The 27,678-nt window shown below is 34.8% G+C and overlaps 1 protein-coding gene across 1 annotated transcript in view; it reads right to left on the bottom strand.

Moving 5' to 3' along the window:
- Positions 1-15,361, bottom strand: part of NDUFV2 (NADH:ubiquinone oxidoreductase core subunit V2) — a 39,517-nt gene extending 24,156 nt beyond the window's left edge. Inside the window, 1 exon segment of the mRNA XM_003760055.4 lies at positions 15,162-15,361. Within this exon segment, the coding sequence (XP_003760103.2) occupies positions 15,162-15,215 (54 nt within the window). The 5' untranslated portion in view covers positions 15,216-15,361.
- Between the last annotated feature and the right edge of the window lie 12,317 nt (positions 15,362-27,678).

Raw genomic sequence — 27,678 nt, 5'->3', positions numbered from 1 at the left:
AGGCCCAGTTCAAGTCACTTTTTACATACAAGGCCTTTTCTGATCATCCTAGCTATTAGTGTGGGCTTTCAAAAATGTTACTTTGTATTTACTTTCTTGTATAAATACATAGTTTTACCCTGTCCCTGGTTCCTGCCTCTGCCCCTAAAGGAACCTTTTATTTTTTATTGTGTATTCTCTGCTATCTAAGCACAATTCCTTGCTTATATAGTAGTGACTTCGTAAATGTTTGTTAGATTGAATTAAACTGACAAATGCAAAAATTTTTTTAAATTTAGGCTTGTAATTTAAGATACATTCTAACACAATTTTTTCAAATTTACAGAAAGAACAGACCATTGAAATTTTCCTGAATTTGCACATTCTTGTGTAGGATGTTTTACAACTGCAAGGATCTTAAATTCTTCTGGCTAAGACAATCTACTGGATAACGGCTACTTCCTTATTAAGTTCTCTAATGTTACCACATGTGTAGGTCCACATGAAATAATGAGATCTTCCCATTAGACTGTGAGCTCTTCTATGGAAGGGATTGTCTTTTTCACCCCCACTACTTATTTACTGATTGAGATTACAGATCCAGTATAGTAGTAAAATATACTTCCTGTTTTTCTAATAGATAGCCAAGAATAAGTGACCCTTCCCTGAATTATACTATTCCTTACAGAGGAGAGTACATAAAATTACTATTTATATTATATCTGATGCTGTTGTTCCATTAATGCACACCATCAAGAATATATATTTCCTTCACAGCCTAATTGTACAATATTTCAGAGTCCGATTCTTTTTGTACAGCAAAATAATGGTTTGATCATGTATATTTATTGTATATCTAATTTATACTTTAATATATTTAACATCTACTGGTCATCCTGCCATCTAGGGGAGAGAGTCAGGGGAAGGAGGGGAAAAATTGGAACAAAAGGTTTGGCAATTGTCAGTGCTGTAAAATTACCCATACACATAACTTGTAAATAAAAGTCTATTAAAAAAAAAAAGAATATATATTAAATAGAATCCATCATTTGCAGTAAAGGACTGGCTCTGGAGTTATATGGTTTGTTCACTGGATTTACATCCTATCAATTTGATACAGATGAACAGAATTAAGCTTACCAAGAATGACATCAGCTTTCTTTAGAAAATTTTAATCATTGGGCAGTTAGAAGGCACAGTGGATACAGCACCAGACTTGGAGTCAGCAGACCTGATTTCAAAACTTGCTTCAGATACTTAGTAGCTGTATGACCTGTACAAGTCACTTAACTGTTTCCCTCAGTTCCCTTATCTGTAAAACGAGCTAGAGAAGGAAATGGCAAAGTCACTTCAATACTTTTGTCAAAAAAATCCAAAATGGGGTCATGAAGAGTTGGACAAGAAACTACCAAACAATAGAAATTAACTTCTTCGTAAGCTTGCAAATTAGCAAACAAAATTCCACTGTTAAAGCCAAAGGGAAATTTTAACAGTAATGAAAAACAATGCTTAAAATTATTTGATTCTGACAACACTAAAAAGTTACAGCCCTTATACTTATGAAAAGATGCAATGTACTAACAGACTCTCAATTTCATGTATAACTTTCATCTGATCTACTTTGTATGTGAAAAAGAACATTTTTGGTTTTTGGTGTTCACATCTGGAATAAAAAAAATGTTTTAAGCATATTGTAAACAGCCATTGCCTGATTTAAAAAAAAAAAAGATATTACACTATCATAACCTTTTTTAAAAATTTTTCCCAAATATATATGTAAAGGTAGTTTTCAACATTTATACTTTGTGTTCTAAATTTTTCTCCCTCCTTTCCTTACCTAGCCCTTCCCCAAGACATGAAGCAATATGATATAGATTAAATAAGTGCCTTTTAAACATATTTTAAACATATTTCCTACATTTAAACATAAAATCCTACAAAAAAAAGATTTGTCATAATCCTTTTAAATATATTTCCATATTTGTCATATTGTGCAAGGAAAGAAAAACACAAGAAAAACAAAAAAATACTATGCTTTGATTCTATCCCATTCTATCTCATAGTTCTCTCTCTGGATGTGACTGGCATTTTCCATTTGAAGTTTATTGGAATAATCATGGCCTTCTAATATGCTATTTATAAACTACACTGAAACAAAACTGACAAAATCAGTACCTTTCAATTGATAAAACTTAAATGGGCACACAAACTGCCTTTCTAATGCTGCTTATAAATTTAAATTCAATTATGGAATATTACTGTTCTGTAAGAAATGACCAACAGGATAATTTCAGAAAGGCCTGGAGAGACTTACACGAACTGATGCTGAGTGAAATGGGCAGGACCAGGAGATCATTATATACTTCAACAACAATACTATATGATGACTAGTTCTGATGGACCAGGCCATCCTCAGCAACGAGATCAACCAAATCATTTCTAATGGAGCAGTAATGAACTGAACCAGCTATGCCCAGAAAAAGAACTCTGGGAGATGACTAAAAACCATTACATTGAATTCCCAATCCCTATATTTATGCACACCTGCATTTTTGATTTCCTTCACAAGCTAATTGTACAATATTTCAGAGTCTGATTCTTTTTGTACAGCAAAATAACGTTTTGGTCATGTATACTTATTGTGTATCTAATTTATATTTTAATATATTTAACATCTACTGGTCATCCTGCCATCTAGGGGAGGGGGTGGGGGGGTAAGAGGTGAAAAATTGGAACAAGAGGTTTGGCAATTGTTAATGCTGTAAAGTTAACCATGCATATATCCTGTAAATAAAAGGCTATTAAAAAAAAAATTTTAATTCAGCATCTAAAGCAGTTCATTGTTACACATTTATTGTCAAAACTACTTTAAATTAGCAAGGAATAAGTTATTTTAAGCATCCTAAGTAAAGGGAAAACTGAGATCTTAAGCGTTTGAATAGAATTGTTTGATGGACAATCTCAGTTCTATCTCATGTGGGTTAAAAAAAAAAATGATTCTAATACCAATTAGAAGTAGGTAGTAGGCATTTGGTGGAGAAAAAAGCTTAGTCTAACTAGGTTGATTCCAAGTACATAAAGTTTCTTCCACTGAACTATGAAATGTTTACAATTTACTCAATAAGATCCAAATGAGAGAAGTATAAATGTTTACAGAAATTCCAAATAATTTCCCTAGTAAGAACATGTCCTGAAAAAAAACAGAAATAATAATGTAGGTTCCAATTCCAGCTTATCCACTCTTAACAATTAGGCTGCTTCAAAAGGAATAAAGAAAATTTTAGGATTCTGTACAGGACAGTTTGGAGCAAGATATTCTTTAAAGAATATACTATTCTCTCTCAGGATTGATATTGCCTCACAGCAAAACTAAGAGCTTCAGAAATGATAAAATCAAAAATTTTATATTTTAAAAATAAAAACCATTATGAGTTACTATTTTTCTGCTATCTTGCTTAAAGAAGCTATCTATACGATGCTTTTGTTCCTCTCACTAACTCCATATTTGGGATTATAGATTTAACTTAGAAAACACTTTTAACATCAGTTTCCAATGTTTTTTTTACAAATGAGAAAATGAAACTTGGAAAGATTAGTGACTTGCATAGTCACAGAGGTAGAAAGCAAATGACAGAGTTGATTGAATTCCAATTCTCTAATTCCAAATCCAGTATTCTTTCCACTATTACTGTTGACTAGTACTGAACTTGCACTCCACTAAATTCCCCCAGATGAAATAATAGCTATCCTCGACCAGTTTACTTTTGGAGAGCTAATTTTTTTCTAACCAAAATATAAACATAACATTAAATCTCATCTGCAGCCCAGTGTTCTATCTAGAAAGTCAAGATCTTGTCAATCTTTCCATCCTAGCTTTGTGTCATCTGCAAATTTGGTAAACGTGCTATATTTGAATCTGATAAATGTTCAATAGACCCAAAAATAAATATCTGATGCACTCTCTTAATGATTGTCTTCTAAGTTGACCATTAATAATTGTTAATTATTAATATAACCATTAATATAACAATAATAATAATACTTTGGGAGTTTAACTACTATACAGAGGCACACATGGTAAAATTAGAAATAACAGTTGTGCAGGTATTATTTTTACCTTCTTGATCTACACTGCCTTTTCATCCAATTCTTAGCAATCCACACCAAGCCTTCAAGTGTCACAACATTTATATTTTATATAGAAAATTCTTAGTTTTCCATTTTTAATGGGAGTTTAGCTATATTTTCATTACAATTTATTTTTTTAAAATCCTACAAAAAAAGACCTGTGATTTCATCCAAGTATGAACTCCTTCCACCAATACAAGATGTAATACCTCCATCTTTCCATAAAGGATTTCATAAATCATTTGTAAAAAAAATTATCACCTGATGGCCAATCTGTTTTGTGATTAGTATTTTCAATTTAGCCAGGCTGGTTTTTAATGGGACCATACCAGAAACCTTTTCAATTTAGTGGGATCTGCCCAAACTTGCAAAACCTTTTTAGAATCCAGAACCACTATGGAATTTTAATGGGAAAGGTTTTTAAACACTTAAAAATCAACAATGATTAAAAAATTAATGATAAAATTCAAGACTGATCAGGGTAGAAAAATAGAAAGTGTTTACAAAGAACTCCTATACATTCCAGTCCTGAGCCCTAATCATGAGAATATCAAAAGTGCATTCCCTTAAATAACTCATTCATAAAATCTCATCTTTTCACCATTATATGAAATAGAAACTCTACCCCCCCCCCCAAAAAAAATCCAGTTCCTATAAGATTGCCACAAAAACATAAAGCTGTTTAAAGTAACTAGGTATAGCACTCAACCTTTGGTGCCACCAAATGATGCCACCTTTTTCGGTTATTACTTTGATTGGTTTTCAACCTTTATGAGTAATTAGTCTGTGTCAAGCACATTCAGATGCTAAGTTCTAGAAAATATGTAACTAAGTAAAGCAATATTAGTCTAAGATGAGAGCTTATTCTTTGAGGTACTTCTATACTTAGGAAGAAAAACTAACGGGTTTTTTTTGGGTCATGAAGAGATCCTAAACTTGACATGATAAAATATGTTCAATCTCATAGTTCTTTCCTGGGAACAGGTGGCAAAAGATAGCAGGTGCTGTGATTTGAATTTACATCTCTCCTGACTACTCCTGACTAGAACTCAATAATGGCAGAAACAGGAGGATATGCCTCTTTCTAAAGAAGCCGAAATTTAATATTTATAACAGCTTTTTTTATAGTGGCAAAGAACTGGAAATTGAGGGGATGCCTATCAATTGGGAAATGGCTGAAATAAGCTGTGGTATATGATTGCAATGGAATACTGTTATGCTATAAGAAATAATGAGTAGGTTGATTTCACACAAAGCTATAAAGATTTCACTTTCAAAATGATGCAAAGTGAAGTGAGCGCAACCAGAACACTGAACATAGTAACAGCAACATTGTACAATGATTGACTAAAAATGACTTAGCTAATTACAGCAATACAATTACAAAGGAGTCATGATGAAAAATGTTATCCATATCCAAAGAAAGAACTGATGCAGTCTGAATGTAGATTAATGCACACTATTTTTCTCTTCTTTTTTTTTTTGGTCTTTATCTTCTTTCACAACATGACTAATATGGAAATGTTTTGCATGATAAATAATAACTTATTTGAAATCACTTACTATCTTAGGAAAACGGGAGGTGAAAGAGGAAAGGAGAAAATTTTGAACTCAAAATGTTTAACAAAAAAGAAGAATTAAAAAATGTCTTTTTGTGTAACTAGGAAAAAATAAAAGACTATTTTTAAAAAAAGAAGCAGAATTGCTAAAAAGTTATTTGCCTCTAGGAAGACTGTCCTGTTTTGCAAATTGGAACTACTTAACATAAATCCAGACCTGGGAGAGCAAGATGGGGTGGAGGAGGCACTAATATTGCTTTACATGTAAGTGATGTGATCCTTTAAAAAAAAAAAACAAAAAACAAAGTTGGGTCTTGTGCCTTAAATAATAATAAACAGCAGAAATTTTAAAATCACCTTTTAGTTGTGAGAGCCTTTTCCAATATAACCTCTATGAATTTTTCTTTTTTTTAAGGAAAGTGAGAATTTGGGGAAAAATTACTTCCTTGCTCTTTGTAAGAGATTATAATAGGTTTACCTCTAAAAGTCTCTCCCACCTTTAATTCTACTAGTTATGAAAACCTCCACTAAAGTCCTATTCCAATTTTATTGTTATGGAAGTAATTATTCTCCATAGTCCAGGCAGGTCTCACCAAACTGAAAAAACAACATACAGTTCTGTTATCTGAGAAACAGCTTATGGAAGCCTTAACAACAAGAAGTTAACATGTGTGTGTGTGTGTGTGTGTGTGTGTGTTTTACCACAACAACTCAAAAACTATGAACTGAGCTAGTAAATGAAATAATCCTAATGATAAATCCAAGTGTATTTTTTTTAGAATCATCAAAGATTCAATCAATTGCTAAATCTTGCCTTTTGTTTTCTCATCTCTCACAAATGTTTCTTCCTTTCCACTCACACTACTATCACCCTAATTCAGGACATCATCACCTCTTACTAGAATTACAATGATCTCTTTTTCGGTCTTTCTATCTCAATGTCTTCTCTATTTCATTCTCTCCTTCCAGAATTGCGAAAGTGATTTTCCTATACCAATCACATCCAGAGAGAGAACTAGGAAGTCTGAATGTGGATCAAAGCATACTATATTTATTGGTTTTTTTTCTTTCTTTCTCATTTTTGCAGTGAGATTTTTCTTGCACAATATGACAAATATGGAAATATGTTTAAAAGGATTGTACATATTGAACCTATATCAGATTGCTTGCTGTCTTGGAAAGGGGCTAGGTAATGAAGAGAGAGAAAAACTTAGAACACAAGTTTTACAAAAAATGTATTTTGAAAACCTACTTTATATGTATTTGGAAAAATAAAATATTATTGGGGAAAAAAATAAAATTATTTTTTCCAAAGCACAATCCTAAATGCTGAGGATACCCTTCCCAAAATTACCAAGTATTCATTTTTGTATAGATTCTATATAAACTTATATGTACACGTTTTCTTCTTCCATTCAAATATAAGTTCCCTGAAGAATTTTTTCATTTTTAATAAAGTCAGATCTAAATAATTGGAAAAATATTAAGTGCTCTTGGATAGGCGGATCGAATATAATAAAGATCACAATACTACTTAAACTAATCTATTTATTTAGTGCTATATCAGACTCCCAAGAAGCTACTTTAATGACCTAGAAAAAAATAACAACAAAATTTATATGGAAAAATTTTTTCATTTTTATCTCTTTATCTCTAGTAGAATAGTATTTTACACTTAGTACGCATATAATAAAGACTTATTGAAGGACTGATCTCAGACCAATGAAAATTTATTTACCTTATTTACATCAGTTAAGGAACTCCTCTTTTAAATAATGATGAATGATCTCCATAAAGAATTCCACCTTTATTTATAGCAAGTCAGAAATAATGGTATAAAATGGAACCCATAACTGCACTGTAGTCTAAATAAAACTATAATCACAATGCACTTACAGGTTAACCACTCCATAACTACTTCTTTAGGATACACTGAACAGAAATCTTTGCCTCAAAGATATAAAGCATATAGCTTTTCAAAATTATATTCAAAACATTTGGGGTATGTCCTCAAAACCAAAAAAGTTAAGAAACAAAAGTTGGGTATCACTATTGTTATCTATATATTTACCTCAATCTCAATGGTCTGTATAAAGCAGTATTTCCTTTTATTTGTTCTATGATAATCTCCTTCAAGTATCACAGGTTGTCTTCTAAACTGTTTTGACTTGGTCCATACCTTTTAATGAATTTAGATTTTGATTTCCATCAATTTTCATTTTCTCAGAATTTGAATCCTACTCTTCAGTCTATCTTTATTTTATTTCTCCCTTTCTAGCTTTGTAATTTTTTTTTAAGTGAAGTAAGAACTGTAATATTTTAGGCACAGTACACTTAACTTTACTGAGAAAACAGAAATCATTCAACATTATCTCCTCTTCTATTTTACATTCACAAACTCGTTGATATCCTCCATTCTCTTCTCTATTCCATTTTTCAATAGAGGCTGCCCTTTTTGCCAAAGCCAACTCTTTCACTTGTATTCTAGATCCTATCCCATTCTCTTCCTCACATCATTATGAATCATAAGATCAGATACCAAGAGCTGGAAAGGACCTTAAGAAGTCATGAGACCAATCCCCTCATTTTACAAATAAGCAAACTAAGGTTCAGAGAAAATTAAGTGATTTGCCCATGGTCACACAGCTTAAACTACTGTCAAGAGGCAGGGTCTTCCTCCAGATCCAATGCTCTAATCACACCCTGCTGCTTTTTGAATTCTTATGTTGGACCTCCCTCAATTCAAACATTAAGAAAATTCTATCAATCCTTGTGGCTTCCAGTCCTTTACTCTCACTCTTATTTCAAGCTTTCGTAGTCTGACTTCTGACATTATCATTTAACTGAAACTGCTCTCTCCACAATCAGCAATGATTCTTCTTTAATTGCCCTAATAGCATTTCTCAAGTCTTTATTCTTTTTGACTTATATTCAGCATTGACATTGCTAATCACCTCCTGCCCCTTGAAACCAAGTTTCTGGAATCTTTCTCTTCCCTGGTGCTTCTTCTCAACCTCCTTTACTGAACATCATCCCATAGCCCAACCACCTAATTTGTTGAATCCTCTTCTCCATCTCCATCCTTTCTAAGTGATTTCATTAGTTCCCATGGATTCAATTATCTTTATGCAAATTCCTTGTCTAGCTGATATTTATAACTGTCTAAGCCATTGAAACTCAGTATGTTCACAAAAGAACTCATTATCTTTCCCTCAAAATCTACCCTTTTCTGATATTTCTCTATTTCTGTTGATCACACCACCAGCTTTCTTGACAAAAGTCAATAAACATTTACCAAGCTCCTACTATGTGCACTGGGGATATGAAGGTCATCCAGATACAGCTCTCAAAGAACTTAGTTTTAATGGGGGAATAACAATAATGTACAAACAAAATATACATATATAGATGAGATATATGTGTATCAATCTATCTATTTATCTGGAGATAATCATAGAAGGAAGAATTAAGCATTAGCATTAAGGGAGATCAGAAAAAAAACTTTGTAGAAGGTGGGATTAGCTAGAAAATGAAGTCAGGGAAGCTAGTATAGAGAGTGGAGAAAGAAAGAATTCCAGGTTTGGGGGATAATGCTGAAAAGTCCTAAGTGAGGAAATGAAGTGCTATATTTGAGTAAAAAATAAGAAAGCTGGAAAGGTAGGAAGGATTCTGAAGGTCAGTCATGATTTTATATTTGATCCTCAAGCTGACAAATGATTGAAATTTATTGAATAAGCAGTGATCTGGTCATATCTTTGTTTTAAGATGATCAATTTGACAGTTAAGTGTAACATGAACTGAAATGGGAAGAGATTTGAGGGAGGGAGACTAACCAGCGGGCTATTTCAGTAGTCCTGATGTAAGATGAGGACAACCAGTACCAGAATGGTAGCAGTGGCACAGAAGAAAAGGAACCATGTGAGAAATATAACAGAAGTAGAAACAATAAGATTTGGATATGAAGGTTAAGAGTACTAAGGAGCCAGGGATGACATCTACTGAATCTGATGTCTGTCTATGAGACAGTCAGAGAAAATCAATAGGCATTTGGAGATGTGAGAATAATGGTAAGGAGAGAAATCAGGATTAGCTAAGAAGGTCTAAGATTCAATGCCATATAAAGGCTTAAGTGAATACATAAGAATTGATTACATCACCAAGAAAAGTGGTAAAAGAGAGGAAAGGGTCTGAGACAGACACTTAGACACCTTTGGTTAGGAAACAAGACTTGGAAGAATATGCTGCAAAGGAGACTGAGAAGAATAATTTCTAATAATAATAAAATAATATGCTAATATTGCCTTTAAGGTTTACAAAGCACATGGCATATTCTCATTCGATTCTCAAAATAATCCTGAGGTAGGTGCTATTATCTCCATTTTATAGATGAGGAAACTGAAGCTCAAGGATTAAAAGACTTGTCCAGACTTCAAGTCTGACACTCTACTGCATTATGCTACCTTTCCAATTCATCTTCATTCACCTACCTGTTGTATTCCTAAAGTACAAATCTGATAAAACTATTTCCTGCTCAAAATCTGCTGCAAGTTAATAAAATATAATAGCAAATCAAGAATTTAAAATCAGATTCTGAATCCAAATACAGACCTCTTCTTAATTATACCACAAAACCTACCAATAGCTATATAATTTATGAACTTCAGATACATCTTTTATAAAAGGAGAGATGTGTTTCCTGAACCCATGGGGTGCAGTATCTCCTTCTGCATCACATTTCCTAAACCTAACTTTCAACCTCACTGTAACCTCCAGTTCTTCCACTGCTCCCTGTCCATCATCCCTGTTCTAATTTCCCTTCTCTCCCCTTTCCTAGTCTTCACCCTATGGGTTGAACAATCGTATCATTACTTATTAACAATTCTATGAATTTCTTGCTCTTTCATCCTAACTCCTGCTATGCTCACCTCTATCCTTTTCTCACCCTCACTACTCCACATCCTCCACCTTCCACACATATAAGGGCTGAGAAGGACTGGAAATGAGACATTCTATTTTTGACCATCCTTCTGGTGGCTCTCCTGCCTCCTGTACTTCTCCACTAAGATTAAGGCTGGTCCTGAGATCCTCCAGAAAGCGAGCCTGAACATTAGAAGCATGCAGAAATCTCCAACACTTGATCCTGCTAGTATAACAAGCTATTGTGCTACATACATTGCTTCTCCCTTTCCTAACCTCCTCCCTCCTCTCCCCTCCACCTTTTCTCTAATTCACTTCTCAATACCTTGTGGTCTGACTTCTGAAACAATGTTTTTGCTCCCGCCAATATTACCAAAAAAATCTTAACTACTAACTCTAAAACCCTTTTCTCAGTTGTTATCTTTAACAAACTCTTCCTACTTCTGGACACTCTCTTGATCCTCATCAATCCTTTTATTATCTAAGTGCCTTGAAGCTACTCAATCTCCTCTGTTAGACTTGTCTCCTGCTACCATAAAGTAAGGGCTCTCCTCTCTTTTCCTCTACATTTTCTCTTTTGATGATTTCATTAGGTAATATTCAGTTTTTGTTTAATAATCATCTCTATGTAGAAAACTCTGAGATCTCTATATCAGTCTTAATCTCTCCCTTAAACTCTAGTCCTGTATTACCAATTACTTGCAAGACATCTCCATCTTTATGTCCCACATGTGTTGCAAACTCAACATATCCAAAAATGAAATTAATTTTCTCCCAAAACCTCTCTGTCCTTCAAACTTCTCCATTTTTTTCTATCATAAGACCAATCCTTCAGCCACTCAGTTTCAAAACCTGGAGTCATTCTGAACACTTCTACTTCCTTAAACTTTCAAGAGGCAGTCAAATCCCAAACTTTGATATCACCTCTATATGGCTTAACCATATCCTCACCCCTCTATTCACAGAACCACCTTGCTAATTCAGGATGACTCTCATCTGGATTACTCAATGGTTCCTTATCCCCATCCAAACCACCCTCCATAAAACCATCAAATTAATATTTCTAAAACACAAATCTGACCATGTTAAGCCATCTACCAAAAAATAAACAAAAAACTCCAATGTTACCCTATCACCTCTAGAATGGAAAATCCTCAGCTTAACATTTAAAGACCGCCACAATCTCTCTTACCCAACTCCACTTTTAAATTTATCTACCTTCACAAATTCTATTTCAGTCAAAACTGGCCAGCTAGTGACATAACATTCTCACATCTCCATGCCTTGCACATGTAATCTCTCATGTCTTGAATGTTTCACTTATGTCTTAGACAGTCCCCTGGATTCTTTAAAGCTCAGTTTTGGTGCCACTTCCTACACAAAGCCTTGAGTGTGATCCCCCTTCCCCTACTTTTAAAAATGCACTGTCCTTGAAGCTACTTTATATATTTATATATATTTATTGCCTTCCTAAGGTACCCCTTCAGAATGTAAGCTCTTTTAGGACAGGGTATTACTGATTCTCTGTTTATATTCCTGGCACCTAATAGAGTACTTTCCTTGTAGATAGTGGATGCTTTTAAAATGTTAATGGCCCTTTTCAACAGTGAGGGGATTCAGGCCAGTTGCAATGGACTTATGATGGAGAGTCATCTGCATCCAGAGAAAAGACTATGGGGACTGAGTGTGGATCACAACATATTTTCGCCTTTTTAGTTGTCGTTTGCTTGCTTTTTGTTTTCTTTCTCATTTTTTTTTTTACTTAATTTTTTTTTTTTTTTGTGCAGCATTTTAACTGTAGAAATATGTACAGAAGAACTGCATTTGTTTAATATATTGGATTACTTTCTGTCTAAGGGGGGGAGAAGGGAGAAAAAAATTTGGAACACAAGGTTTTGCATGAGTGAATGTTCAGAACTATGCATGTATTTTGAAAATAAAAAGCTAAAAAAATTAAATAAAATTTTTTAAAAAGTGTTTGTCAAACTAATGCACTGTTGGAATTATGAACTGATCCAATTATTTTGAAGAGCAATTTGGCACTGTGTCCTAAAAGCTATAAAACTGTATTTGATTAGTAGTACCACTCACTATTGGGTCTGTATCCCAAAGAAATCATAAAAGAGGGAAAAGGACCCACCCACAAGTGCAAAAATATTTGGAACAGTTTCTTTTTATGGTGGCAAAGAATTGGAAAATGAGTGGTTGTTCATCAACTTGGGAATGGTTGACTGTTACAGTATATGAAAGTACTGGATATTATTGTTCTTTAAGAAATGATGAACAGGTTGATTTTAGAAAAGCCTGGAAAGATTTACATAATCGATGCTGAAGTGAAACAAGCAAAACCAAGAAAAACATTGTACACAACAATAGCAAGATTGTGTGATGATCAAGTAAGATAAAATTGGCCCTCCTCAGGAATTCAGTGATTCAAGGCAACTCCAATAAACTTTGGATGGAAAAATACCCTTTGCACTCAGAGAGAAAACTATAGAGACTGTATACAGATTGAAGCATACCATATTCACATTTTTTTTCTCATGGTTTTTCCTCTTTGTTCTCATTTATCTCTCTCAACATGACTCATATCTTAATGTTAAAAATAAATGCATTGTATACTTATTGTGTATCTAAGTTATATTTTAATATATTTAACATCTACTGGTCATCCTGCCATCTAGGGGAGGGGGTGGGGGGGGGGTAAGAGGTGAAAAATTGGAACAAGAGGTTTGGCAATTGTTAATGCTGTAAAGTTACCCATGTATAAATCCTGTAAATAAAAGGCTATTAAATAAAAAAAAAAAAAAAAGAAAGGAAAAAAAAAATAAAAATAAATGCATATGTATTTTAATGTAAAAAAAGATTTGTCAAACAAATACATGAAAGCCGCAGTTAATATGGATGGCATCATTAAGGAACTGGTTATGATTTACAATTCCTTTGCCAAGGATGCAAATTGTAGCTTTGACTCCAATATCTATGAGCATGATTCTTATTTTCTCTCCTAGACTTATTATTCTGCCCTCCTTTTTACTTAAACTCATATGTTACTTTGCTGCCCACTCACACTGCTGTATGAGATAATTCTGCTGTGGTCCCATAAGCTATGCATCATTTCTCTAATTGGAAGCTCTCAGTATCAGCTACAAATATGGAGTTTTCGTATTTCCACCTTCAACCTCCAAGATCTTTTATAAAATGTCAAAGGTGCTCCCAGAACTGATTCCTAGAGATTCTAACATTTCTTCATTCAGATAAGTTTCTTTATCCTATTCTTTGTTTTCTGTTTTTTAAGCCAGTTTGCAGTTCCTAACAAACATCCACCCACTCCAATTCCATAACTCAATTTTGTTTTGTTTAGGAACCACTGGAATTACATAAACGGGTTCTCTTTTGCCCACATACTGAGTCCCTCAAATAACTAACAGATTAGTGATTCAAAGGTTTCTTTTACAAAATATTGTCCTTCCCTCAGCAAGTTAACACTTTTTCCTATAATGCATTATTATTACAGAATTTAGTGTTTGAAGGAAACACAGGTTCAATCCGGTTAGGGGTATCTTAAATTACATAGAACATTAGAGATCACCTAATTCAAAATAATTCATGAATTCTTTTCTACATAATTTCTGACAAACCATGAATACTTTCAGTGAGAGGAAACTCATTATCAAGAAGTAGCTTATTCCAGTTTCAGAAAGCTTAAATTATTATTCCTTATGCTGAAATTAAATCTATCTTACTGTTAACTTCTAACCACTGGCTCTGATATAAGTACTCCAACATGTCTATCTTCCAGATAAACCTTCAAAAACGGAACAACACAAATCATATTCAAGGAACAAGCGATTGTTCCCTTATTCCTAATAAATAGCTAATATATGGTTAATCCTGGCCTGCTAAGGATTACATGGAAAAACAGAATTGGTATTTTCCTGATTCTGTGGCATTTGCAAACTGTAAGGTAACAATTGCAGATTCCAGTATCTCAAAGGATTTGTTTAAGTCAAAAAGTTCTCCACACGACACAACCTCTAGTTATCCTCATATCTGTGACTTAGGGTTCTCACCAAATCTTCTGCAAGATAAAGTGGACTCCCAGTCAGTCCCACAAGTATTAAAGTGGGCCCCCCCGCCCCTCCAATCAGTCCCACAGGTATTTTCCAGAAATAGGACACAAGGTCACCCAAGCTGTGCAGTACAAGGAGATGCACGGCTAGGATGCCCCCTATGGGGACGAGGGAGTACTGGGCAAGCAGGAGCTGAATGCCCCTGGGACGGACTCTCAGGGACACGTTTAGTTGTCAATGTAAGATGAAGTCCAGAAAAATAGGCCTAGAGAAGCAGCTCCTGCCTCGTAGTGCTCCCTGACCGTCTGAGTTAAAGGCCGCCCGTCTGCGACCGGCGCTCCCCCAACACCCCTGGCTGCGGCCACCCCCGGCAGCAAAGCAAGGCCGCGACGTCCTTGCCGAGCTTGCAGGCCCGCCCAGCGCCCGGGAGGCTCCAGCGCCCAAACTGAAGAGAGGGTAGAGGGCGGGCGGCGGCTGTACAAGAATCCATTCCGAGCCTCCTTACCCAGTGGGCGACGAGACCGGCGGCCCCCACCCGGAGTGACGAGGAGAGGAACATGGCGGACCAGACTCTTCGGCTTCCCCCAGCTGAGTCCGGGGTCCGCAGGCACGAGCCCGGAACGCACAGCGTGCGCGCTCTCGACACCTATCTCCGATCACCGAGCAGAAGGGTCTGGGCGCGTCGCTGTAGTCGCTCCCGACGCCGCGGAAGGACGAGCGCCGCGGGCGGGGGCTCTGCCGCGGGAGCGCGAGATGTCCGGGGGGGAGGGGTGTCAAGGTCACGGAAGATGGGCGGTGCAAAGGGATAGGGGATTGTAAGGGACGCGGCCGCACTTTTCCCTTTCTGTAATCTCCGGGACAGACCCATAGAAGTGCTTTCCTTGCAGCACTGAAGTTTAACAGAAGAGGAATGTGTACCTAATTTCCTGAAATCTTATAAATTAAATGAAAATTCCCGCTAGTGCGTTTCAAAACACATATAACCCTTTCTTAATCTTAAAAAAAAAAGATTTGCACTATGCTTGGAAGTAACCATAAATCTCACTTCTGTGTTTTAAAAACTTAATGGAAGTCAAAAACCTGGGAACAAAATGGAAGCAATCCCTGTCTTCAGAGAACTTAATGCTCCTTTTTTTTTATTAAGAAATACAAAATAAGAAAAAAAAGGACTGAGAAGGAAAATTAAAAACTAAAACTAAAACATTTTCTTGTACCCAGCAGAACATCAGGGAGGAGTCAAAATACATAACAATCCGCTGGCATTTTGTTTTCTTACTCATATTCTTTCCTATTTGATCTGATTTTTCTTGTGCAAGAAGAGAACTGTATAAATATTTACACATATTGGATTTGATATATATTTTAGTCTTTAGAACAGTGTAACAAGTTCTATTTAGAAATGTACCTCTTCCTTTATTACTTTTTTGAGATGAGAAAAGTAATTGTGAAGCCAAGAGCATATATAGAGTAAGGGTACATGTTTGTTGATGATGATGGTATTATTTTTAGGCCAAATAGGGAAATATGACACTATATAGGTGAGGATGAGAAAGAAAGAATTTCTAAGCGAACTTTGAAGTAAATAGGGTTGGATAGGAAGACATATTAGGGGGTTAGCACAAGATCATGATGCCTAGCTAACTGCTAATCAATATTCATATGCTGTGTAATGATACTTTATTATATTCTGTTATAAAATTGAATATCAATTCTCCCTGTTGCATCTTGATAATATAAAAACAATGTCTTAGTTTCTATTTGTAGTTTATTTATCTTGTCAAAGTTAAACTACTAGCTAAGAACACAGAACTTTCTATAGCTTCAAAATTTTTTTCCCCTTTTTTAAAGCTTTTTATTTTTGAAAACATACATGCGGACAATTCTTTAACATTAGCCCTTGCAAAACCTCGTGCTCCAATTTTTCCTTCCTTCCTCCACATCCTCCCCTAGATGGCAAGTGGTCCAATATATATGTTAAACATGGTAGAAATATATGTTAAATCCAATATATCCATACATATTTATACAATTATCATGCCACACAAGAAAAATCAGATCAAACCATTAAAATTTTAAAAAGAGAAAGAAGCAGAATAAAATGCAAGCAAACAACAACAAAAAGAGTGAAAATGCTATGTTGTGAACCACACTCAGTTCCCACTGTCCTCTCTCTTGTCACTAAATAATTGGAACTAGTTTGAATCATCTCATTGTTGAAGAGAGCCACGTCTATCAGTATTGATCATCATATAATCTTGTTGCCTTGTATAATGATTTCCTGGTTATGCTCACTTCACTTAGCATCAATTATGTAAGTCTCTCCAAGCCTCTCTGAAATCATCCCACTGGTTGTTTCTTACAGAACAATAATATTCCATAACATTCATATAACATGATTTATTCAGCCATTCTCCAATTGATGGGTATCCATTCAGTTTCCATTTTTTTGCCACTACAAAAAGGGCTGCCACAAACATTTTTGCACATATGGGTCCTTTTCCCTCCTTTATGATCTCTTTGGAACATAAGCCCAGTAGAAACACTGCTGGATCAAAGGGTATGCACAGTTTGGTCACCCTTTGGGCATTGTTCCAAATTGCTCTCCAGAATGGTTGGTTGGATCCATTCACAATTCTACCAACAATGTATTAGTGTCCTAGTTTTCCCCCATCCCCTCCAACACTCCTCATTATCTTTTCCTGTCATTTTAGCCAATCTGAGAGGTGTGTAGTGGTATCTCAGAATTGTTTTAGTTTGCATTTCTCTGATCAATAGTGATTTAGAGCACTTTTTCATATGACTAGAAATGGTTTCAATTTCTTCATCTGAAAATTGTCTGTTCATATTCTTTGACCATTTATCATTTGGAGAATGACTTGAATTCTTATAAATTTGAGTCAATTCTCTATATATTTTAGAAATGAGGCCTTTATCAGAACCCCCAAAATTTTTAATGGCTTTCAGGAAACAATAAAAAAGTTTTCATTATTTAGGAGGCCTAGTTTGTTCTGCTGATAGCTTTCGGGAACTCTACTGTGGTCCTCATGAAGGACACAGCCTGATTCTTTTTGTTTTCTAAGAGTGCTATTCTCAGAAACTCCTGAATGATTTTAATCACCAAATTTACTACCCTGAGGTCTGAAAAATATAGGATTGATAGAGAATGAAGGAAGTCATTCTTTTCCCTTCAAAGAGATAAAAGGATAGCAAAGTGAAGCAAAGAGAAGAAAATACATTCCTTTCCTTCACAAGAACTGACTTCAAGAGAGTGGTAAATGCCAAGGCACAAGATGATCAACATGTGTTTTGTTTTAGTAGCTGACTTTGGGATAAGGCAGTAGCTAGCACAAGATGTCATTCTATGGCATCATTAATTAGAGAAATTACATTATCTCTGGTCACTCAAAATATTTGCCAGATCAAGAATCAAGTTGTATAGTTTAAGAGCCCTAAAGAAGCAATGAATATAGATTATTAAAAAGGTGAATGAGCAAGGTAACAATATTCACCAGACTTATAACCTGATTTGTGCTAATAATATTAATGGAAGGAAAGTGAAATGACCTCACTATCTACCCCTTTCTCAAGTAAAATGTTTAGTCAGTCAATAAGCATTTATTATATATGTTAGATTCTGTGTTAAGGCCAGAAAGGGGATCATAAAACAAGCACATTTTATAAAGGGCTGTGCTTTCAGGAAATTTTAATCTTGATTTAGGGGTTTCAGATCTTCAGTCACAGCCAAATCCAGTTACATGCCATCCTAAAATGTTGAAAACTCAAGAAGAACAGTACGAATGGCATCTGTTTATTCTTATTGAAACAATCTGGTATAGCAGGTGGCATTTATTTGTAAATATTTATCTGGCCTAAACATAATATGCTTTTGTTATGGTCACAAAATGACTTTAATAAACTTCTTATTTCTATAGCATTTCCCAGAAAAACAAAACACATTTGTGAAGTAGTGTGGTGTTGGAATTGTCATTTTTAGCACAAGGCAACCAAAGTAAACAAGAATTGAAACATGTGAGCCAATATTACATTAAATCAGGTTCCAGGCTTGACTCTTATCTTTAAAGCTCAGAATGAAATAAGCTGACATATCAGTAATTTGTTATTCATCTGCTCTTTTCCTCATCAAAAACATCATTCAACACAAAATTGGCTTTCTTAGGAATGAGGGAAAGATTCTCAGTGGTAAGATTTAGGACTAATTTTTTAGAAGTAATTCTTCCTTTCTATCCAGTGTTTTCTCTAAGATTGTTGATGAAATATTAAATGCTTTCTTTAACTAAAGTTCTGCGGTTAGTCAGACTTTCCAAAATTTATACTTTAGGATGACATAGTAGAAAGCACTATATTTGAAATCTAGGGTTTTGTGTGCAAATCCCAGGCCTGCCACTTAATTGTTTTGTGACCTTGAGCAACACAACTTAGCTGGGCCTCAATTGGAAAACTAAGGAAATGAATTGCATCATCTCTTTTCAATTTTTAATCTATGATCCCGTGACTATTTCCCATGCAGCATTAATTTTAATTTTGAATAATTCTCAGTGTCAGAAGTTTCTGATCCTGGACTTTCCTGTAGCCCTGCTTATTTTGATGTATATTAGTTCATGAGTGTAATAGGCTAGGAAGTATTGGACACAAAGAAGAATAGGACACAGTTCCAGAGCTCCCAGACAAATAGAGAGCCTAAGAAATTTATTATAATTATGCCATATAATTATAACATAATTATGATACATATTATAATTATAATTCAAAACATAATATTACAGTCCAGTATGAGATTTACTAAGAATTATGTTAGTTCACAAGAGAGATTATTTAATAATATATATATATATATATATACACATATGTATATTATATATGTATTTATATGCATATGTATTGTGAACATATATATCTATATATATATATACACACATTTGTGTGTGTGTGTGTGTGTGTGTGTAAATAACTTGAGGATAAGGGAAAAGGTAACCCAGACATTGTTCACAAGTTTTTGTTTTTCTGATAAAGTAGGTAAATGATTTAGAAATCATTAATAATGACATGTTATGTATCAAATCTACCCAATTTTGGTTCCACTTGAAGGTTATTTCTTCTTTTAAGAACAGCTTAGAAGTAGGTCACAAGATGGCTCAAACCCCTAAACCTAATCCCTTCAGCTTCTGTGAAACTGCTAAGATAATAGCTGCCTTGTTTTCCCTTTGACCTGTTAGAATAGGTCATTTCCACCCACACAGCTAGCTCTGGTCACTAATCACATAAATGCTGAAAGTCTTGAAGGATTTCAATAGCAGAACCTTATTTGGGGACATATGAAGCTATCAATCACTTTAGCCAAAGTAGCTTTATGGAATTTTACACTTGAATTGATAATATATGTTTTAGTTTAATTTGAATTAATTTTATTTGGTAATATAAATGCTTTTATTTTAGTTGAACTTTATGCCTCCTTTTTAAAGTACTTTTAAACTAGAGAACTTTCTGTTCTATAATAGTGAAAGGGAAGTGTACATACTCACTTGACTTGGTAAATAGAACAGCAAAAAGAAGAGGGGCATTCAAATTCCAAGAATTTCATTTGTGAAGTCAGGAAATTCCTAAGCATGATCTAGAGAAGGATGAAAAAAAATGTCTGGTCCTGGGCTCAGTTGCTATCTTAAATTCTTCCCTTAATTCATTCTATAATTTCTTCCTTTCCCCTTAAAGACACCATATGGTATATAAATGGCATAATGGATAGAGAACAAGGAATCAGAAAGACCTGAGTTCAAATATAACCCCAGACACTTAAAAGCTGTGTGCCTCTGGAGTCATTTCATATCTGTTTGCCTTAGTTTTCTCATTTGTAAAATGGGGATGATAATAACAGCATCTATCTTGCAGGATTGCTGTGTTAATATTTTTTAAAGTGTTTAGGACAGTGGCACCTAGTAGATATTATGTACCATTATTATCTCCATATTTTCTTTTTGTTTTTCAGTCTTAATTTTTTTTTAATTAAAGCTTTTTATTTTCAAAACATATGCATTGATAATTTTTCAACATTGACTCTTGCAAAACCTTGTGTTCCAAATTTTTCCCCCTTCCTCCCACTCTCTTCCCTAGATGGCAAGTAATCCAATATATATGTTAAACATGCTAAAAATATATGTTAAATCCAATATATACATACCTATTTATATAATTATTTTGCTGCACAAGAAAAATCAGATCAAAAAGGGAAAAAATGTATTCTATATTTTGTAATGGAATTTAATAAGTAAAAACAGTGTTGTATCATAGAAATTTTACTTTGGAATCCATTTTTCTGGAATTAAAAACAAGACATAGCTGCATGAAGAAAATTTCTGGTCTATGTCAAGAGGAGGCCATTTTGGTATATTCTGTCACTGCAGAGAAAAGAAATGATTAGACAAGCAGTCTCTGGCACATGAAGTTCATCCTTCAGTATTTTAATGTTTGCTATTGTTAATGTGATTCAGACTTTTATTTCTCTCTGTATGTATGCAAAGATAAACTTAATTTGTAAGTAAAGAATGTTTTGTTGCAATAGCCAATGTAGGATGCATTGAATGAGAGTAATATTTTAAATGCCAGACAGAATCTGAATCCTTATTTGTCAGCCTTTGGGATGTCAACTCTTAATTTCTTGTCTGTGGATACTGTTTGGTATATCCTGAATACTGATTAAGTTTGCGCAGCTTTTATATACATACATACCTATAACACAGTTGGAATAGTTTTTTTTTTTTTTTTTACTTAATAGTATTTTTTTCTAATTACAGTAAAGATAGTTTTTAACATTTACTTTTGTAAGATTTTAAATTCCAAATTTTTCTTCCTCCTTTCCTTTCTTATATTCTCCCCAAAACAGCAAACAATCCAGTACAGGCTATACATGCACACTCATGTTAAACATATTGGAAGATATTTTCTAAATATATTTAATTTATATTTCTATAGATCTTTCTTCTTTGTTACAAAATGGTTCTAAATCTTTCTTTTTTCTTTTGAAGAATTGACATTTCCAAAATAATAACCTACATTTATGTAGTGTTTGAACATTCACAGTGTTTTTATCACAATAATCCTGCCAAATGGGTCCTGCAAATATTATGCCCATTTTACAGAAGCAGAAACTGAGACTCAATCAGTCAAGAAACCTTTATTGGGTACCCAGGCTTTGTGTTGCTAATACAAATACAAAAACAAGAAGGCTCCTACCTTCAAAAAGCTTACATTCTCCTGAAGGATTGCAATATGCTCACATATAAGTAAATAGAGGATATATACAAAATAAACACAAAATTGTTTCAGAGGTTAAGGGACAGATCCTAAGAACAGATGTGAAGGACTCCTGACAGAACTGGCACTTAAACTAAACCTTGAAGGGAACTAAAGTTTCTAAGAAATAGATAAAAGGAAGGAAATCAGGCAGAAAATAAACTTGAGCTAAAGCCTGGCAATGAGGTCTCAGTGGAATAGAATAAGCAGCTCAGAAAGGTTAAATGACTTACCCATGGTTCTATAGCTAGAAAGGTTAAAATTTATACAGTAAAGTCAAGGAAAGCCAGTTCTTAGCTAAGGCAATGTAAATCCATTGCTGAGTGTTGCTAAGTTCTGGTTATACATGATCTGGGTCTAGTTCATACTTATAACTCTTTGGTAATTTATATACCTTTAGAATTTATTCTTAAATTCTCAAATGAATATATAGGCTCTCATCAATTTAGGTGCTCCTTCCAGCAGGGCAGATCACAACATATTCACGGCTAGCCAACCTTCTTTCTATCTGCCACAGAGTCTACCCGACATGCTGAAGGCCTTCACTTTTCCTTGACATCCTTAGAGCACTCTGGCTGTAGACTTATCTTTTATTCTTGGCTTATACTTAAATCATCTTATAGTACCACCATACAGGTCCCTGATAACTTTTATTTTTGTTCTTTCAAGTTTCTCATTGGGCAATTCACCCAGATGTTACTCTGGGAAAATTTCCAAATATGCCTCATATCTGTGCCTCTACTGTGCATAAAAGGGTTTGCCAGGTCCCATACAAGCACTCAAGATAACAATGCATGTTTCCTATCTGGATAGATATTTATATCCATCTCTCTATTTATACTGATATCTATCTGCTTGGCTATATTGAGTACAAGACAGCATTTATTCCACGCCCACAGAAAATGTAAAAAGCCCAAAACATATAGAAAGATTCATAATAGCCATAAATAATTCAGGAAAACAAATAAAAGTCTCACAGTAGCTTATAAACGATGGTGTTATAAATAATGAGCAGAATTCTTTTTCCTCTTTAGTGAGTTCTACTTCTCACAGTGTCCTAAATTCCTCCATCTATCCGAGGGTTTGTACTTTTCTTGGAAAGGAAACAAATCGGGGGTTGTCAGCGTCACAACTTCATTTTTTTATTTTTGTGGAGGCTCCTTTCTAGACGGAGAGCTGGAATTCCCCAGGTCGGCACTGCCACCCTGTGGATTTGACTCTCACCTAAAGCAGAACACCCATAACTTCTTTGTCTTCATATTGTGGCTTTCGGTTCTTGCCATCACTCAAACTTCAGGGCCCACACACACAATTGCTTCTGGAATCCTTCTCTCGGATAATGTGTCTCTGGCAATTACCACGTTTTGGCTAAGACGCTATTGCCTCTCTAAGATAAGACCAGAAACTATCTCGCTGGACATTCATAACCATCTACTACAGCACAATACTTGGTACAGAGTAGATGCTTAATCTCTGGGAAGAGCTAAGAGAGGAATCCACACTCTTCATAGGGAGATGCTTTTATAAATTCCAAACAAAAGGACCTATAAACTTATCAAGTTAATCCCTCTGAAGCAGGATACCAATTATGCTTTTGACATCAACAAGTCTGTCTCAGCAGCATCAGGCCTATCACATTTCTATAATCTCAATTTACTTTTCTGCAACTTAGATGTATTTTCCCAGAATTCTTCAAACATTGCCAATTTTAACATTTAAATCATAATATTTTTAAACAATGCATTCAATGACCAACCACCAAACGTTTATTCTAGGCACTGTGCTAAGCACTGGATTATGAAAACACTGGTCATTTCCAGAACTCAAATTACTTAACTTTTAATACTTGGAGGCAGTTAGGTCATATAGTAAATAGAACACTGGACTGGAAGTCAGAAAAATCTGGATTAAAATTTAACCTTAGACACTGGCTAGCTGTGTGACTCTGGGCAAGTCACTTTACTTCTTTCCTATAGTTTGGTAAAGTAGAATATAAATTGTTATCTATAATGGCTTTTTATTTTTCAAAATACATGCAAAGATAATTTTTAACATTCACCCTTGCAAAACCTTGTGTTCCAAATCTTTCTTCCTCCCTTTTCCCCACCCTTCTAGACAGCAAGTAATCCAATATAGATCAAACATGTGCAATTATTCTAAACATATTTTCACATTTATCATACTGCACAAGAAAAAAAAAGGAGTAAAAATGAGAAAGAACTAGCTGTGTGATCCTGGGCAAATCACTTAACCCCAATTGCCTCAGCAAAAAAAAAAAAAAAAAAAAAAAAAAAAAAAAAAAAAAAAAAAATGAGAAAAAAAAACAAATAAGCAAACAACAAAAAACGTGAAAATATTATATTGTGATCCACATTCAGGCCCCATAGCTTTCTTGGTTCTACTCATTTCACTTAACATCAGTTCATATAAGGTTCTCCAGCCCTTTCTGAAATCATCTTGCTAATCATTTCTTATAAAATAATAATATTCCATAACATTCACGTACCATGATTTATTCAGTCATTCTCCAGTTGATGGGCATTCACTCAGTTTCCAGTTCCTTGCCACCACAAAAAGGACTGCCACAAACAGTTTGGCACATGTGGGTCTTTTCCCCTTTTTAATGATCTCTTTGGGGTATAAGCCCAGTAGAAACACTGCTTCATCAAAGGGTTTGCATAGTTTGATAATCCTTTGGGCATAGCTCCAAAATGCTCTCCAGAATGGTTGGATCAGTTCACAACTCCACCAATAATGCATTAATGTCCCAGGTTTCCCACATTCCCTCCAACATTAATCACTATCTTTTCCTGTCATCTTAACCAAGCTGAGAAGTGTGAGGTAATACCTCAGAGTTGTCCTAATTTGCATTTCTCTAATTACTTTTTCATATGACTAGAAATGGCTTTAATTGCTAGAATGGCATCAGGGTCTATTTCTCCTTATGACTTTGTAGTTCCACCAGATAGTACAGTTCCTTGTACTTAGGCACTCACTTATATGCTTGTTCAATCCAAGTCATTAATTTTTATCATTTTATAAATTTATACATTATAAATTTTATTTTATTTCACTGGTGCCACCTAGCTGCCTTTAGGTATTAATTTCTTTTCTTTTCTTTTCTTTTTTAATCTTTCTAGCCAAAGACTTAATTCCAGACTGTTCTCTATAGGACTGATTTCATAATCAAGCCCATTGTCAAATAGGATAGAAGGAGACCCAGACCTGGAGTTAAAAATCTTTGCATTTCATCTCTCACACCTGTATCTTAAGTAGCTGTTGATTTTTTAAACACGTTTGTCTTTCAAAGCCTCACTTCCCTCATCTATGAAATGAAGGTGAGAGTTAGGGTTAGAAGGGTTGCTTTCTAACTTGGGGTCTATGATTTAGTCAAGAGAAGTCAGTCTGCCAATGATGTCCAGTTTTTAGCTACAACCAGACCTGTATAAACAGACCAAAATGAACCAGAATTTAGTCATAGGCAATTCAGCTCCCACATTGCCCTTGATCTAATGCTTAGATCTCCTTCCTTCCCCTGCTCCACCCCCATCTTTACCTCTCAGTTTGCCTGGGTTCAAAATTAAGTTCAGAGCACCTAAATATTCTATTATAGCAAATTTTTAAAGAAAAAAAGCAAATCATTGAAAAGTGACCTTAAATTAAATGACATGCTGAAAGATATTATTGGGAGCCTTGGAAAGAGAATCAAAGTTTTTAAATTTTATTTATTTATTTTAAGCATTCACAAATGCTCTGGCCTATAGCTTTCTATTTTATTTAAAAGACATTGGTTTTCAAATAACCCATCTTGCTCCTACTATCCTTTCTATCTAACCTACTTTATTAAACAACCTGGAGACTTGGCTGAGCTCATGCTTTTGTGAGCAGAATTCACTCGTGTCGTATACACACCCACATTATAATTTTTTAAAAAAAGAAAGAAAGAAAAATCACCAGGCAGCATATTATTTTAACCTCTGCTGATGTGGCAACATCAATGTATATGGCAAGACTGGACGTAGCTCTTCCCACATTTGCAGTGTTGCAGACTGTACTTTTGCACTTGGGGATATGTTCTATTTTATTTCTGGGATTTGATTTCTTTGCTAGATTTTAAACTCTTTGAAGACAGGGTCCAAGTCTTCTTTTTCTCTTTGACCTACTTCTCTATGAGTAAAACATTTAGCATATTTTCAGTGCTTAGTTAATGCTTTCCCCCCAACAATGGACTCTATATCGTAATACATAGTAGTCTTTCACATAAAGTAATTGGAGAACATATGAATGAATGATTCTCTGGTCTACCTGGTATATAACTTGTTTGTACATAGCAGTTTGTGTGTCCCCAATCAGAATGTGAGCTCTTCAAGGGCAGAAATTGTTTGTTTGTTTGTTTGTTTTGTTTAATGTAATGCTAATGTAAATAGCATTTAGCCTGGCACAGAATAGGAGTTTAGTATTTATTTATTTATTTGTTTGTTTATTGACTGAAGAATAATGTCTTCATTCCCTATGCCAAGGAGTAAATAAATTTATATATAAGTATTGAAAAGGAAAAAACCAAACAATAACAGAGTCATAATGGCGAGGGGAACCCCAAAACTCTCTCTGACTTTGGGGGTGAACCATGAGGTAAAGCACTTGAGAAGCTCCTTGAAGGATTCTCTTTGATAGAGTGGTTTCATTCTGTTATCTGGGTGGTACCAGTTGAGTCCAGGACCATTCCTAACTCTATTGAGTTGGAAATTAGCCCAGAAACACTTGTTCAGTTCCAAGATTTTTTATTCTGATTTCAGCTCAAATTGTTCCCAGCCCCCATCAAGAGCTGCCCCCAGCTTCTAGCCAAGGTTTCAATTATAAAAAGAGGCAACTTGGGGCTCACTCCTTGCAGAGGACCTGTCATGCCATGCCATGGAACCTCTCTCTTTCCTTGGCATAAGCTGCAACCCTCTGCCTGCTGAAATGATATTCTCTTTCAGCATTTATCTCTCCATTTCCCTAACGAGACCTTATTCACTTTCTCTGTTATAGGATTTCTCTGCTAAAAACTCTCTCTGCCAGGACTTTTCCACTAGAAACTTTATATCCGTCTGTTAGGACCTTGCCATCAAGCAATTCAGTTTTTCTTTTCATGCATAGCAAAGGCTGACTTCCCAATGCCTATAATAAACCTCTTTTTGCCAGCCTAGCTTTCTGGGTTCGTAAATTCCTTTACAAAATGACCTCTGCACCAGAAAGGGGTTCCCACAACTCTCTGCACTTCCACTGACCTCTTCAATAATAAGAGTTTTTGACTCAAAGCCTCCAAAGTTGGCAGTGTTTTCTGGTCTTCAGTATGCTCATATTAACAATTTTGGTTTCTCTTGAATGTGCAACTGAGTCTTGTCCAATAAGAGACTACAGATCCAGATTTTTACATCAGCTGTTTGATATTGTGAATCTTGTCTCTCAGATTCTACTTTGAACTTGCCTTCAGACTCTCTAACTTAGAAGCTCCATGATTTCATTAGTATTTCCCCTATTTGTGTAGACTGAATCATTTCTAGCCTTTAGTAAATGATTTAATAAGTTGCTGACCAAAAAATTAATCACCCAGTGATCAATTCTCTGATGATGAAATTTTTTTAATATAGAAGGCGGGTCCTTGGATTGTAATGCCTTAGTTTCCATGCCTCAGTTTCCCTGGGCCATAGAATTAGCATGTTAATGATAGAAAG

This window comes from Sarcophilus harrisii, chromosome 1, assembly GCF_902635505.1.
Source record: "Sarcophilus harrisii chromosome 1, mSarHar1.11, whole genome shotgun sequence".
Taxonomy (NCBI): domain Eukaryota; kingdom Metazoa; phylum Chordata; class Mammalia; order Dasyuromorphia; family Dasyuridae; genus Sarcophilus; species Sarcophilus harrisii.
Note: the sequence above shows the minus strand (reverse complement) of the source record. Positions and strands in the feature narration are given on the sequence as shown.